Source organism: Frieseomelitta varia, unplaced genomic scaffold (genome assembly GCF_011392965.1).
Source record: "Frieseomelitta varia isolate USP_RPSP 00005682 unplaced genomic scaffold, Fvar_1.2 scaffold_285, whole genome shotgun sequence".
Taxonomy (NCBI): domain Eukaryota; kingdom Metazoa; phylum Arthropoda; class Insecta; order Hymenoptera; family Apidae; genus Frieseomelitta; species Frieseomelitta varia.
The window spans coordinates 1,908,726-1,925,685 of NW_025110018.1; the positions used below are offsets into that span (position 1 = coordinate 1,908,726).

At 38.1% G+C, this 16,960-nt stretch overlaps 1 protein-coding gene across 2 annotated transcripts in view; it reads right to left on the reverse strand.

The window, feature by feature from the left end:
- Positions 1–1,098: 1,098 nt before the first annotated feature.
- Positions 1,099–16,960, reverse strand: part of LOC122529394 (probable G-protein coupled receptor B0563.6) — a 17,490-nt gene continuing 1,628 nt past the window's right edge. The window contains exons 2-6 of one of the 2 annotated variants that reach the window (XM_043655496.1): positions 11,752–12,406; positions 2,952–3,101; positions 2,523–2,773; positions 2,125–2,412; positions 1,099–2,037 (exon numbers count right to left, since the gene is read on the reverse strand). In XM_043655496.1, the coding sequence (XP_043511431.1) occupies positions 1,762–2,037; positions 2,125–2,412; positions 2,523–2,773; positions 2,952–3,101; positions 11,752–12,061 (1,275 nt within the window). In that variant the 5' untranslated portion in view covers positions 12,062–12,406 and the 3' untranslated portion in view covers positions 1,099–1,761. The other variant, XM_043655497.1, reaches the window with a different exon arrangement.

Consider the following 16,960-nt stretch of genomic DNA (forward strand, 5'->3'; position numbering starts at 1 on the left):
TCGACTGCAGAGAGGAAGGAGATCGGACCCGTCCCACGCGTCTCGTGCAATTTTTACAACTTCCGAGTGATCGATGGTTGTTCGTTCGAAGACGTAAGCGATTCTGCAAAAGAACGGTTTGCTGCATCGTGGTACTGAAAATACTCGTCGAAAGACTCGAGGTCGAAATTTTCAGTTGAAGTAGATTTGTTACGCAAATTCGATCGAACGGTCGCCGACGATGGATTATCTGAACGAGATGCTTGGAAATCGAATCTAGCGAGCGGAGAGACCTTCGTTCGAGCGTGCGTGCACGTGTGTCCGAATCGCGACACGAGTGGCAAGAGGGATGCATTCTTAAAAGCGAAACAGCAAATAGAAAGTGGGTGGTTGGGCCCCCTGAAACGTTTGAATACGTGGTAAACAGGATGCATTTAGCTCGAAATAACCTTTCGTCGCGACAAGGACGCGTCGTTGGCGCTTTTTCGCGTAGGCCGACCACACGACGTCGCATAATTTTAACAGCTTTCATTTCGTTCCGAGGGAAGTTATTTTGAAATCTATCGATCCAGGCACGTTGATCGACTGATCTTTCGAGCTACTCGCTGTGCTTCCGATTCCAGGAATGTGTGGCAACGGGCGTATTTACCATTGTTCTCGTTTCTTCGCGCTTGACCGTGTTGGAACAATGACTCGTTTCCAAACCTCTCCTCCTCTTCTTCCGTCTCTTTCCACTTTCTTTATTTCCCGTAATCGAGAGACAAAATGAACACCCGCTTTCTTACAACTGATTTCGCTCTCATTTTCATTCTCTTAGCTGTTCGCTGATCAAACATCGTGTTCAACAAGCAAGACTCGAAATTCAAAATCGGCCAACTCTGCCGACCCTTTGAAACCCTTTGAAATCCTCGATTCTACGCATGGTGCAGATACAAGACAAACGTGAAATGAATTTGTTGAATGTCGACTGGAATACGCGAGCGCGAAGAAGAGAAACTTTAGTCGACCTTTGGCTGTTAACTATCGGGGAACATTGGAACCGACGTGCGCGTTTAATTCGAGCTATCGCCGAAATAAGGAGGTATATCGATCTGTCCGCTGTTTAAAGATAAAACAGCGTTTTCGATATTCTGGGAAGATTCGCAAATATTCTTTATTAAATCCGTTTTCTCACATTCTTACGAGTACAGTTGCGCCCGGTCGCTGATGCCGCCGCTCTCTATTCTACACTCTGCTCTCACAGTGTAGAAATTTGACATCGTGACAACGATTAAAACGAAACTTTAGGTTAGAGCGAAGAAAACTCTCCGAGATTTCTTCTTTTTCTTTTTTTTCTTTAGTCGTCGAAATTTTCACGCATTATTCGTCGAGAGAGAGTATAAGATCTCTGCCTATAAGATCACTCAAAAAAAAGAAAAATGTATCACACTAGCGGATAGTCGGAAGTATCAGCGAATTTTTTCGATAGCTGGGATGTCGCATTAGTTCATGCCAGTCACGAAGTACAAATATTTGTATTCGATGTATCGCGACGGTCGCACGTGTTCCGGTATTATATCCGATATCGCGTTACGATATCGCGGGACGCTTGTTAAAGCGAGACCGGAGGAAGTAGACTGATATACCGCGTTGTTCGTTCCGCGGTTGGGGAAATTCGGTTACGGGCGGTTTCTCTCTTCTCTCGAACGACCTTGGCTCGAACAAGATAGGAAGATAGGAAGAGAGAGACAGAGAGAGGGATAGGAGGAAGAGGAGGAGGAGGAGGAGGAGGAGAGGGAGAGACTAAACGCTGGCACGCGCTAAATGACCAGGAGTCGCAACAGCGGTTGTCGGTGGTGTGGTGGTAGTGGTGGTGGTGGTAGTGGTGATGGTGGTGGTTGGTCTCTGTACGGAGGATCGTTTCATCGCGAGTCCTCTTGCCCCGTGGCTGCTTTTCCCCCAAGGCCACTGCAGAGTGCGGACCAAGGTGTTTCGGAAATCTTCCGAGAACATGCAGTAGATGTAGAACGTGATCGAGTAATTGATTACCTCTAGCAAATTGGCCAGAGCGCGAAACACCTGGAAGATTGGGATTGCCATAAAAATGCGGATCGGTTCATCCGAGCCAGTAGATGGAACCGCGAACGGTTAGCCTGGAACAATTACCTGGTAAGGATAGTGACTGAGATTGCTCTCCCTCAAAGTGACATTCAGAATTACCATAGGGCTGACACAAACGAGAAACAGGATGCTGGTGCTGCCTAGAAGAAGCACGAGCCTTCTCTCTTCCGCGAACGTTCTCGGATCTTCGTCGTTGCTCGCTGTTCTCGACAACGTCATTCGTCGGCGACGTTCGCAGGATCGTCGATAGACCACCATTATTCGAAGATTGAAGCCAGCCAGTAGTATCGTTGGCGCTACTTTGAAAACCATCTCCAAAACTATCTTGTACACCTGGACAAAAAGTATCGCTGAAGGAACATCGAGACTGGAGACAAGTTCGAAAATGTAAGTGTTGCTCGAGCTCGAGCCGTTACAACAGTTGTAACAACGCTGCTAATTACCTGATAAAACGTCGAGTCGAGATACGACTGATTCTCCCTCCTTTGGTAAATGACAGGGCCGTCTGGTGTTAAGAGGCAGGTTGTTACTTTTCCACGAAACGCACTCGGCAGATAAACCAGGAAAGTTGCGAGAGGAATCAGCACCACCGTTAAATGCGGTGGGCCACAGGGTGGACGTGTGTACTGGCCAGGTCGACAAACGCTAATGTAACGTTCCATCGTCAATGCTAGCAGCATCATCACTCCGACTCCTGGAACAACAGATTGATCCGTAATTACCCTCGTTTAACCCTATATCAACCCATTTACCATCGAAAGATATTCTGTCGGCAAGCAGGAAACCCGGTCGATGTTTCCAAATGCCGATAAACACGTACTTCTCTGTACAAATCTATCGAGAGTGTATCGAGAAATGTTTCAAATTCATACCCAAACAGCCATTTCCTAAGAAAAGTTCCAGATAAGTATGGTAGAAGGCTTGCGTCCAATTGCTCCATCGGCCTGTATCCTTGTGAATAAACACTCTAAGCGCGAAAGGGATGCAAAACAGAATCGCGAGGAGCGCCGCTGTTGAGTAACCTACAACAAAACGGTAAGAAAATTTTTAAAAAGAAACTAACATTGCTTCGATTATCATCTACGTATGGAATTATTTTATACATACTTGATGCATTCTATGAACTTTCATTCGTCGAAAAAGACGAAAGAAAGGAATAAAAAACAAAGAAATTTACTTGTTTGTTTTGTACACGTAGTTTCTAATTAGTACCGTTTTTCACCGCTAGATGTAGTTTGCCCATGAAGAAACAAACATGCGTTTACATCTACAAATCTCTTTGATTTAGTTTCAAACTTCTTTCCTCTTTCAATTTCGTAAAGGTTTTTTTGATCATAATTATAATTAAAGCATAGTGAAAATAGAATAGATTAATATCTATAATTTATTTTCAATTAAATGATATCAATTAATTTAAAAATTCCGCAATAGTTTAATTCGTACAATGAATAAATTTTCTTTTCTTTTCCTTTATAGAATAAGTATACTTTTTACTCATTGTGTCAGAAATTAACGAAACATTTCATAACTTTGAATGTACGTTTTATTATCAGTACGATTGATCAAATTATAGCCATTAAATATTTGTCGTGCAAGACTTTCCTTTGAAAATGAATCTTATAAATATTCGCTGAAACACGAATATTTATTTTTCGTACAAAGAAAACGTTCTTTGTGGTCATATGGTATGAAAATTTTATATTTCGCGGAATAGAAGAATCTTCTACCGAACATAGAATTTCAATTTTTCGCGCGCGTTGATTTGCAGGGGCAGACGCGCCGCCTCAGCCAATCAGAGAGCAGCTAAGCGAAATTCTGGCGGGAACCGTCACTTCAGTGTTTGGAAGCGTGGTGTCGCATCGCATCACGTCGAGCATCGTTTCGCTATTGCCTTTGTTTCGCTAATGTACGTTTATTTAATTATTTCTGAAACGTTATTGTACCAAAATTGAATGATACTTGATCTCTCGTGTTGCTGCTCGTTGATTCTCAGTTATTGTTTCATTTTAACACGATTTTTCGAGTTTTGATTTATACATTTCATATCATTTCTGTCGACAGATCGGCGATTGATTCATTGTAAAGATAACTTCAAGAGAATCGGATGTTCATGGATGCTGTAGCAACTGACGATGATCTATTAAAAAATTTTTGACGCAAATTTGACCACGTTCAATTTATGGCAACGAAGGTACTCATTGTCACTTTTTTCTGAATATGTTGAATCATATTTTTTATTTTAAATTATTTCTTCATTTCGATCTTTAAATTTAATATAGATCCATCGGATTTTAAATTTAAAGTTGTAGTAATTTTTACGTTCGTTGAAATTTCAATGGCGTTGCCATTTATATCACCGCGAACAATTGAAACAGTTATTTTTTTTTTTTAAATAGATGTAATAGCATTTACTGAATCAGTTTTAGCAATTAGCGTTTCAGTTAGATGATAAATAATCGCGTTTCTCTAAGTAGCGTTTATAAAATGCCCAAATACTTCTCTCAGTGACATAGAAAAATACTCATGGTATCAGGAAAAAGACTGTACAGAAGTCAGCATCCTTCAATTATGCCTGCACTGAATTCTCGAATTTTAAATTTCTGATGTCCTACTTTATATTGAGCGGTTTATATACGAGCGCGTTTCGTACAATATTCATCTCTTTCTTTATTATACACACTTATTGTTAGATATTTGAGTGAATAAAGCTGATGAAAGTCTATAAAGGCAAGTTAGTTAAATTAAATTTTCAGCTAACTAGGATTTTCTAAAATTAGAGAGAGATATATATTTATGTTTCAGTTTTACGATTAAATTATGAGTATCTTTAAACTAGCATATAGGTTATGTCATTTATATAACAAAGAATATTGATTAATACTGCTACATGTATGTTAGAGGTATTAATCTGTGCCTAATAAGTACATTATTACGCACTTATTGTTAGATATTTGAGTGAATAAAGCTGATGAAAGTCTCTAAAGACAAGTTAGTTAAATTAAATTTTCAGCTAACTAGGATTTTCTAAAATTAGAAAAAGATATATTTATGTTTCAGTTTTAAATTCGATTAAATTATGAATATCTTTAAACTAGCATATAGGTTATGTCATTTATATAACAAAGAATATTAATTAATGTATGCTACAAGTATGTTAGAGGTATTAATCTGTGCCTAATAAGTACATTATTACGCACTTATTATTAGATATTTGAGTGAATAAAGCTGATGAAAATCTATAAAGGCAAGTTAGTTAAATTAAATTTTCAGCTAACTAGGATTTTCTAAAATTAGAAAGAGATATATTTATGTTTCAGTTTTACGATTAAATTATGAATATCTTTAAAGTAGCATATAGGTTATGTCATTTATATAACAAAGAATATTGATTAATGTATGCTACAAGTATGTTAGAGGTATTAATCTGTGCCTAATTAGTACATTAATACTTGAATGAAGAAATATAAAAGATTACAGAAAGTGATGCAACCAAATTGATTTTAGGATAATATATCCCTTTGAAATTTTCGGTTTTCTCTCAAATATTGGTTAATTGTAAAAATGACTTGATTCACAGAGGATTCATGAAAGTTTAGCAACAATTGAATTTACCGTTACGAGCATTATTTTTTAAACACAATGCAATTGCAACGCGAACACACGACAAAATCATGGTATTGAGCTGCGTGTTGATTACTCTGTAGCTCTGCAAGTATAACGTAGTTTGATCGAAAACTTTTTGGTATTTTGCAAAGTGGTTATGGTTAAGCGCTGTAAAGTCGTGGTTATGATGTCAAGCGTACTCGACATTTTCCATTTGGACAAAATTTGAACAAAAATTTAGTCTCTCGCCTTAGTAAACAAAAGAAAAAAGAAAAAAGAATCGCGTGGCGAAAATCATGGCCATTCGGTTGGCGTACAGCCAACATATTTGTCAAAAATCTCGATTCGATCGAACGTTGAAGGACAAGGCAGAACAACAGAGGATAGGAAGAAGATTTCGAGTGTCCGATTGACCGATCTTTGCCAACCGGAGAAGGAAATTTCTTGTAACAGGAAGCGAAGAAGGGAGGGAGCGGTGGTCGAAGAAGAAGAAGAAGAAGAGTACATGGACGGCTGAGGAAGTTTCTCAGGAAATAGAGCCGGGACGACTGGATTCAACGTCGTCGTAGTTACATGTATATCGAGGAGGATACTCGTCGAGGGACAGAGGGAGACGGATTGACAGTTTAAGAGTTGAAGATTCCGGCGGAACTTGTTAGTCCGTGTTACTGTGTCGTAGACAACGACGCTGGAGATTTGACGGAAACGCGCGACTCGAGCAACGTTTGTACAGATAACGAACGAGTCGAGCCGGTAGTTGTTGCGATCGTGAATTCTCATCTCTTCGAGGCGCAGACGATGCGATGTTGGAGCGAAACGAACGGCGTGTAAAATGCAAAAATGTGTAGTTTGTAGAGGGCGTGTAAAGGGCGTGGAGAAACCGCGAGAGACGAAGTAAATTTGACGAAAGTGGAGAAAAAAAACGGGAAAAAAGGAAGAAGAGGAGAGGAAAGAAAGGAGAGAAAAGGAAGGAAAAAAAGAGGAACAAGAAAAGCGTACGTTTAGACGCTTCTTCTCGTTATCTTAAGGTACCTAAGAGGACGAAACTTAAGATCGGGGCCACTGAATCTACTTAGCTGGCAAGGGGAACGCAATCGCCTCGTCTCCGCCCTTTTCGTTCCTCTCGCCTCCCGCTTTTCGTTTCACTATCGTCCCCCTCGGTATCATGCAAATTCTGCTTGATGGCCTAGATGAACATCCATTGCTTCTGGTTAGAACGGCCCATGGTATCATGGTCTTCTCCGTCTGTTTGCGATTTTTTTCCCCCGTGAACAGACTATATAAGTACATACTACGCCTAGTATGTCTATCGAAATATCATTTGAGATATTATCACGTAGAATATACCATGATCCACGTTCGTAAATTGTCAAAACGATGCTTCGAGACGAGAACGTGTTTTTTACTTGCGTTGTGATCGCAACAATGCTCACGGAAAATGATTCGTTAATCATGCGTCAAGCTGTACTATCTCGAACAGGACAAACTATGACTACTGAACTATGGACTATAGACGTGATTAGACGTCCTTCGTCTATCTTCGAACACGTATATATCGTCCAAAGAGTCGAAGCCGAAATCGGAATTGGAATTGAAAATTATATTATTTCGTATAACCGAGACCAGCCTAATTTGCGTGAAACCCCAATCTATTCCCGAACTGGATTGTCTCCTCTTCTCTGTTCCTGACGCGAAAGTTTCCCCCGTCGCGGACACGTGATGTCCGCTCGATGACTCGTTCGATCGCAACGAGATACAGACGTTGGCGTCGAAACATGCCAAGCGGAAGCAATTCTGAAAGAGGAAGTCCATCGTTTTGAAAGTCAAATCGTGGAAAACGATTAACGATCATTTTCAAAAGGCCGATGGTTTCCTTATTGTAAAAGGTGGATGGCAGCGAGAGTCAGATCTGACAAGCTCGTTGAAACGAGAGACTTTTTCTTTTTTTAAGAGTAAGGTAAATTCTTGCAGGGCGAATGGAAATTCTTTCAAACGACGGATAAAGATTCGTCGAAAGTACGACGCCGATATACCGTCTAGATACATACATATGTACACGTGTACATACGCCAGTCTGTTTCAGATATGTATATGTGGCTTTCGTCGTTTCCGAGCACGTCTCAAATTGCATTTTCTTACGCACAAATTCTTCCACCCTAATACCCTAGGATTCGCAATATTTCCCGGCTCAAAGGCACGTCCTTGCAGTTCGACCTCGTCCTGATCCCTTGATCTCACCTACCACCACGTGTTCCACATCGTGCATATCGATAGACTTTCGAGCTCGTGCGATCCACCGTCGCTGCATCCTTTCGTCTTTCTCTTTTCATCTGTCAAAAATTTCGCACAAACTGATTACTCGGTATTACTTGCCTAACAAATTCGTATCGTTTAACCTCTTGCGCTAGAATGACGTACCACGCATAGGAATTCTTTTGTGCCAAAGTTGCAATATTCTCTCAGTTCTAAGTATATTTAAATGTAACCCAGGCAAAACAAATGATAAATTTGTTACTTCTTAATAATTTCTATGCAGTGATATTATACCGACGAGTTCAGAAAGAAAAAGAAAGCGACAAATTATTGTATACGGTTCGGTCACTCGTTATGGTCCGCGAACCAGTTGTCAGCGCAAGGGGTTAACCTTTTACGGTGGAATAACGCACGTTAGGAATTTTTTTATCCCAAAATTGCAAAATATATTTTCTAAGTATATTTAAGTATCATCCGGGTAAAACAAATAATAAATTTATTACTCCTCAACAATATCCAGTGATATACCGACGAGTTCAAAAAGAAAGCGACGAATTATTGTATTGACGGTTCGGTCATTCGTTATGGTCCGTAATCAGTTGCCAGCGCAAGTGGTTTAATCTTCGATCAGTCATCTGCCGATGTGTAATACGACACGATGTAAATACGATATACAGGGTGTCCTGTAACCGAACGGAATGTGATTCTACGTGAAGAAAAAAAAAAAAAAAAAAAAAAAAAAAAACAAGTCGAAACGGGAAGAAATTGTTTTATTAAAGCCTTTGTTTTCGAGAAATTCGAGTTTCGAAATTTACCAAGCGCACTTGAATCTAGTTAATTTCCACTTGGACAGGCGCGAATGATCGACAGGAAGATGTTCTACGCAAAAATATGTGAAAAGTGTAAAGAATGAATTTTTTCATGTAAAGCGTCGTTATGGTTTGAATACGTTTCGTCAAAAATTACCTTACACGTGTACTTGATAAATTGTCAAACTCGATTCTCTTGGAATCGAAGCATCGTGCAACAAAATTTTATTCTACATTTTTTACTCATTTTCGCGCGTAGAATGTTAGTTATTCTTTTTTGTCACGTCTAGAATTGGCTAAATTCGAGTGTACTTGATAAATTCTTGATTCTCTTTTTTATAAAATGTTTTAATGAAGGTTTTAATGAAAAAATTGTATTCTTTCTTTTCGACTCATTTTTTTCACGTACCGGTTCTACCACTAATTGCGAGACACCCCGTGTATATACATATTCGACATTGCAATCGTTCATTTACCAAACGAACGATATCCGAGCGGATCCGATAAATGTCGTTCTCGTTCTCTTCGCCGATAAACTACAGTCGACGAAGCTTAGCGGATGATTTACTCGCCTTAACAAGAAGACGGATCGAAGCAGATTTCTCTCATCGGTGGATGAACCTTTTCGATCAAATGAAAAGAAAGGGAAGGAAGGCGAGAGAAAGAGCAAGCGAAGTGTGAAAAATGAATCGGTCTAGAGGGAAAAGATGATAAATAGCGAAACGAGAGGTGATGGTAAAGGAAAAGGCGCGCGCAGAGCAATCGTTCAGCAAGGAAAGAGAGAAAGAGTTTAGAAAGTGGATGAAGAGGAGTTGTCGAATTGGATGAAGGAATAGGCATGGATAGGCAATAGAATAGATAACAGAAGCTTTTCTCAAAATGAAACAACAGCGAAAGCTATAAATACAGCGGATCATTCTTCACGTTTCAACGTTATTCGTTTTGTCTTCATTTCAAGTACGTGGTATATCGTAGTGATCGTTGAATTTGCCTTGACGTCGATCACAACCTAGCCATTTTATAAAAAAATGACAATGACTCTGAGGAAACTTTTCAGGGTGATTCATACACAGGATTCATTTTAATAAATATAATCATACGCACGCTGTTTAAATTCAACGCGTGCGTTCTAACAACGACTTTATGGTTCTGGACGCGTGGATGTAATGTTCGAATAGTGTTAACATTTGATTGTTAGTTAGTTTTATCATTTGATTATTTAGACTCATGCTATGGTAATTCAGTTGGTAAAATCTAATCCAGAACCATAAAGTCGCTGTTAGAACGCACGCAGCGTTAAATGATCAAGAAACAAACTTTTTTCAAGAGAACTATTAGATTCCTTGGAAACGTTTTACCTTCGTGATGGGTAGAATATAAAAAAATTTTTTTTTACCTTGAAATTCAAGGTGAAGATCAATTTTGCGGCAGGTTCTTTATTTCCATCAAATCGAAGGTGTAGAATGATAGCCACGGACAAACTTTTCTTTCCACCCTGTACGTAGATTTTGTTCAGTTAGATCGTACTCGAAATCGTGTTTCCAAACGTACTCGGCAAATAACAGACATCTGACGATTAATAATTATTCAATAATAAAATTACTTTATTTTCCAAATTAATCCAAATTGTTTAATTTTTATATTAATTATTCTATTTGTAATTTTAATACTTTTAATTTCATCAAAAATTTGTTATATATAAAAAAAACTTTACGAAATAAATTATTATATATATATATAACGAAAAAATTAAAAATATTATAAAAATATTATGATAAAAATTCCATTATCATTTATTAATCTTCCAGCACCAATTAATATTGATTATACGTGATAATTACGAGAAATCTGTGGACCGGAAAGTGTCCTACGGATGCTTTGCGAGTTCGAGCGTGGTCGAAAGCGTGAAGAAACGAGGGAAACACCGAAATCGAATTGCCCTGCAATTTCCTACTAATGTCTGACCGGAAGCCAGCGTGGTCTCGAAGGCCACTCGAGGGATACTCGCCGGAAATCGCCGAATATTCCTGAAGGATGTGAAGTACCAACGATATTGTGGATACAACAGCTCCATAACGAATAGGTTGATGGGTGGAAATCTGAACCGGAGAAGAAAACTCGACTTGTCTACGTAATGGACGTCGTAACGAAAATTGCATCCAACTGACATAAATCAACACGTGCGCGAACAAGAGTACTAAAATTTAGTAGAGCTCTAGAGAAAATATAGTTTACAGATTATTCGAGAGAATTATCCTAGTCCCACGGTTATTCCTGGTCTTATATAAAATGTAAAGCCAAGTATTTTTATTTTTTTTTTATTATTTTTTTATAAAAATAAAAATACTACTTTATTATAAATAAAATATAATTAATATATATATATATAATTATACATACAAATTATTATATATTGATATAGTAATATATATATATATATAGTTTAAATATGGTTATATATATATATGTATGATAGTTAAATATATATATATGTATGTATAATATTTATATATATATATGTATATATGTATACATATGTAAGATAAATATATGTACATATACTATTTAATATTTTTATATTTAGATATACATTTATATATCAATATCTCTTTTTTTAATTTAAATTTATATATCATTTATACAGCAGTCGACGCGTTTAACAGTGTCGGGATGGTTCGCATCGTTCACTTCAAGACTAACTTCCGAATATTACGTAAACATGGAATAACTTTATATATCGAGATATCGCGAGACGTCTCGGTTTGTGCTAATGATCTTATTTCCAGCTCTCCCCTCCTCTCCTCTCTCTTTTCCTCTCGCCATCCCGTTCGAAACTTACCCGCCCTGCCCCGATCCACCTGATAATTACATACAGCCGTATCTTTCAAACGTTTCATTTCGCCGAGCGAAATCGTGGAAATCACAGTCGCGCGTCGATATCTCCTGTATATCATCGTGTCGTCTCTGATCAATACGATCATTCGCGTGTATTCGGTGGTCCACTCACCTCGCATGTAGATGTAAGCGGTACCACGCATGTTGCGCCTGGTGAGTACCAGCAAGTTCAAAACGTTGCCGACGATCCCGAAGCAACAGATGGTGGGCAGGATGATGCCGTAGCTGATTCGTCTCAGCGACGACGTCCGAGGATCCTCCAACACCTCGAGATCCTCCGGCAACAGGCATAATCGCGGGTTCTCCGCGTTCGTCGCGTTCATCGTCGTGTGTGTGTTCCGTCTATTGCGCCCGCTCTTGCGCTCCGCTCGACGTTTCTCCCACTTACATCTGTCCGTTTCCCCGAACGAGATCGAGTTCATTTCATTTCACATCTCGCAGGTCGATACCGCGTCGAGCATGCCGCGCACCGCCGTGTCAGCCGGCTTGGATCGTGACTTGGGTGTCATCGAGGGTGTTCTCCCCGTTTCTCCACGATTGACTTTCAGCCAACGATCGCGTTCCAAGTTAATGGATCACGTTACGAGAAATAATTGCCGATCGCCAGCGTCCTCTGCAGTCTGCGCGTTCGAAAATTCGCGCGCGTGTTGGCCAACTCTCTCGTGATTCTTCTTTCTTCTTTGTTTCACCGAACGTGTCCCACTCGACAACTTGCACGCCGCCATTTTCTACCCGCCACGGTTCATCCTCTCACCTAGTTCCCTCGCCTAGAAACAGACGGACAATGTTCTCGTTCAGTGGAATATTATCTGCTCGCGATAGTTTGGACTGTCGACGCGTGTATGGAGAAAGAGAGAAGGAAGGGGCGAGCAATCGTGGGAAAAGCCCTCACGGGGAGGGTGGCTTTCGCGCTGCGGACAAAAAGACGATCGCGAAAGTAATGACTGTGACGCAACGACAAACAGAGAAAAAGGCAAGAAGAAAGTAGAAAGATAAACGAATATAATTCACGTAATATATTTCCGCCGTAGTGACAAAAGTTTCTAAAAAGTAAAGTGAGTGAAGTAAAGATCGTTGATTCGCTCCGTTTCAAATTCCCCGCTTCTGATCAACAATTGAACCACTTGCGCTGGCAATTGATCGCGGACCATAACGAGTGACCAAACCGTACACAATAATTCGCCGCTTCCTTTTTCGAATTCGTCGACATTACATGATATCACTGGATAGAAATTATTGAGAAGTAATAAATTTATTATTTTCTCTGCCTGGTTATACTTGAATATCCTTAAAACTGAGAAAATATTGCCATATTTTGAGGGGAAAAATTCTCGACGTCACGTGGCACGTCATTCCAGCGCAAGAGGTTAAAGCATAAAATTTCCATCAGACACACATTGAAGTCGAAAGGCTTGTATAATTGTAAAGTTATATTATATCATTCAAACGTTATAAAATTATAAATCATTTTGATCACTTTGGTAGCTCTGGTGTTAAATGGTACTTTGGTGCAAGTTGGTATTTATTATTAGTTGTCGCTATGACAAATATTGCTACCTCCATCGTGCCTCTATTAATTATGCAGCACGTTTCTCTCCTCTCTTCTCTTCTTTCCCTTTCACGTTTATAAATATTGGGTGGAGTCATGAATAATTTTCGTCTCGGTAAAAGCAACTTTATTTATCAATAAAACGAACAACAATTATATTCCAATCTGTGATATATTCACCATTACTTGCAATTAATTGTTGCCATTTATCAGCGTTTCAAATGGAACACCCTATATATGTACCTAACACTACAAGTACCACGTATACGTATACTATAATAATAAACATACTAATATAATAATATTATTACCTAGTATATTATAATAATAATATTATTATTATTAATATTATAATATTATATATATAATTTATAATAATATTATATATAATTATTATAATATTATTATTATTAATATTATAATATTATATATATATAATTTCCATATGTTTATATTTCGATATGTACTCGATATGTTTTTTCGCCACGTTCCATTTCGATAAAAGTTCATTTTTTCTTCGTGTTAGCTAATGTTTTCCTTCGAGTCGATTTCGTTTGGCGATCGTTTAAACAAACGGCGTTTGAGAAAAAAGCGTTATTGGCCAACGATATTGTACGCCAAGGAAAAACAAAGCTCTCTGCAATGTGAATGCAATCAAATAATCGATTGTCACACACCAACCTTGGATTAGGTTAAGTTATTATCCTAATTGTTGTTATTATCATGTTGAAAAGTTCGAAAAGAAAAACAGCCTTCGTAGAAATCGAGGAGAGCTCCTCGAGCGATACTTTCGACCCTTTCCCTGAAAATTTCACCGAATGAAAAATATCTACGTGTTACCAGCGTTCGTTGTGAAACTTCGATCGATACGAACGCCTAAATGCTAAAAATTGACACGCTGTACAAACTTCCTAAAAGAAAGTTTATAGCTTCCCCGTAGCCACGTGCAACAGACCCGTGCAAAACTCGCCGAAACTCTAACGAACTCTTACGACTTTCATCGACAAATTTCGTTTCTGCATCTAATCAACATCAGTCGTAACTCAATGCCGATCCTGTGTTTATTGTCCTGTTCTCCTTAGGAATTTATCGAAACGAAAAAACAACGTCTTCAACCTTTATTCGATCGAACTTTAAAGGAACCTCCTGATCGACGTGTCTTCTCGAAAATTTAGTTCAGGCGGCGATCGTTACGACGCGAGATCCGCGTTAGTTAATTTTAATTTTAAATTTTAAGTCGATTTTGCAAAATTTCTTCGAGCAACGTTCGACAGCGTAAAATTGTTCAAACTTCAAAAACTTCGAACGTATATGACGAGCTACCTCTCTAGTTTCTTTCACCGTTCTTTATTCTGATCTTTCTTATATACAGGGTGGGCCAGAATTCGTTGTACAACCGAACAGAGGACGATTCTACGTCAAAAGATAAGAAAAAAATTTGGTACAACATTTTTTTATCTGAGGCTTGGTTTTCGAGAAAATCGACTTTAAAGTTTGTTCATCTTTGAGTTTCTACGCAATGAATTGTCTTCGTTGTTGGAGGATGTACTCTTAACTACTACAAGGAGTATGATTTTCCAACATGACGGTGCATCGCCACATTACACGAGGGAGGTTAAAAATTTTTTAAATCAAACGTATTCGTGTTGGATCGGCCGCGATGGTAAGGAACGTTTGACCACCGAAGTCTCCGGACCTCACGTCTCTAGATTTGTTTTTATGGGGGCATATCAAAGAACAAGTTTATAAAGACAATATTTCAAATATTACACATTTGAAGGAAAAGATTATGGAGGAATTCGAGAAATTAAAAACCGACATCAGCTTACATTCTGTTCAGATGTCATTAATTCGTCGAACAAGCTTATGTATGCAGGCAACGAGCAGGACATTCTCAACAATACTTGTAACAGTGTACTGTATCGTAGTATTGCAATAGAAACTAGTAATACGGAATAAAAAATTAATTATCAGTAGGAACACTTTATACTGCTTTAATCGCGCAATAGATAATGTTTGTCTATTCGGACCGCGGTAGAAGAATAGACAACTAAATCGTTCGCAGAGATGAACAAACTTTAAAGTCGATTTTCTCGAAAACCGAGTCCCAGATAAAAAAATGTTATACCAAATTTTTTTCTTATTTTTCTGACGTAGACTTATCCCCCGCTCGGTTGTACTACGAATTTATTTGTTTGTCGAAATGCAGAGAGTTTTATGGAAAGCCCAGCTACGATAGATCGTAAATTGTTCTCTCTGTGCAAATACAGTATACAACGGAATTTTTTCCATCGAATCATTTTTGGCAATTCGTTTGCAAGTTGGTCGAGCGTGCATCGAATTTTGTCAAATTGTTCCCCTCGTCTGTACGCGTTATGTATACGTTAACCATAATGTCTGTGATATCGCTGACGAGCAAAGGACGCTGACGACCAGAGGGCTGGTTCGATTCGTTTCGATTGGATTTATTCGGCGCACGTCGCGCGCGTGCAACATTTTTAATTTAAGTTCGACGGGCGTCCCGTCGTTCTTTTTTTTTTTTCTTTCTTTCTTTCTTTCTTTCTCGGGCGTAGTGTTGCTCGTGAATGGATTCCAAATGGGATCGGGAACGTATCGATAATAAAGTAATAACGTCGCCGTTGCAAGATTATGTCGTTTCGTCGAATAGAGAAACAGAATCGATACGATAGGTTTCTCCACCTCAAATTATCCCTATCTGCGTAGGATCGTATAAACGCCTTTTCGCACTATAGATTAACTATTTTACAAATCACATTCATCTTCTTGCGAATCAAATTCATAGATCAAATTTGCAAATCGAGTTTTTCTACAAATTTGTTTTCTTAAACCATTGTGGTAAAAATCAAAAGTTTTACTGCATGTATGTGATAATACTTGAACAAAAAGTACATAACATGATACAAAATTAAACAACATAGAATATTCATTTGACACTAGTATTTATATACTAAAGTATTTATATTCAAATATATACATCATTTATAATGGTAAAATTTTATATTTTTACATTTTAGTTTTATATTTTTTATTATTACTTATTGTATATTTTATTTTATATTTTATTTTTACTTATTGACACAAAATTAACGTAAAATACTCGTTTAACACTAAAAGTATTTATATACACGTATATAATTTTATATTCACGACAGTCATTATGTTCATTATACTCACGATACAATTTATACTCGTATAACATGAGAATCATGTTTATATATAATTATGACAATCTGCAGGAGTGATAATTACAATAGAATGATTAATAACAATCTACTAAATGTTCATAGTTTGAAGGGTCGCCCGAAATATTGTACAATGTGTCAACCAAGTCAAGGTATCAATAAAATTGATCGTCTTTCGAGTTTGAGTCACTCACAAAGTAAATTTGATTTACGAGTTTGATCTGTGTGAAAGAGCAATTAGGATATTGTCTGCAGAAGGGTTAATTTGGAGTGGAAAAGTTCGGATATCACGATCGAAATCCCATAGTTACTCTCATTTGCTCTCCAGAACTTCTTCTTTTATCCTCAAGAAGTCAGGAAGACAGAGAGACTCAGAGATAAGAATTAGAGTGGAATTAGGGAAGAATCGTGCCCGGAAACAGCAAACGCGACTCGTGTTCTTTCAATTGTAAGTACATACAACGGACACTTGCTTATTTTGAGCTAAATAGTTACTAGAACACAGATATACTTTTCTGGATTAATTTTATAATACAATCTTGTTATATGTACTTTATTTCCTCTATTTT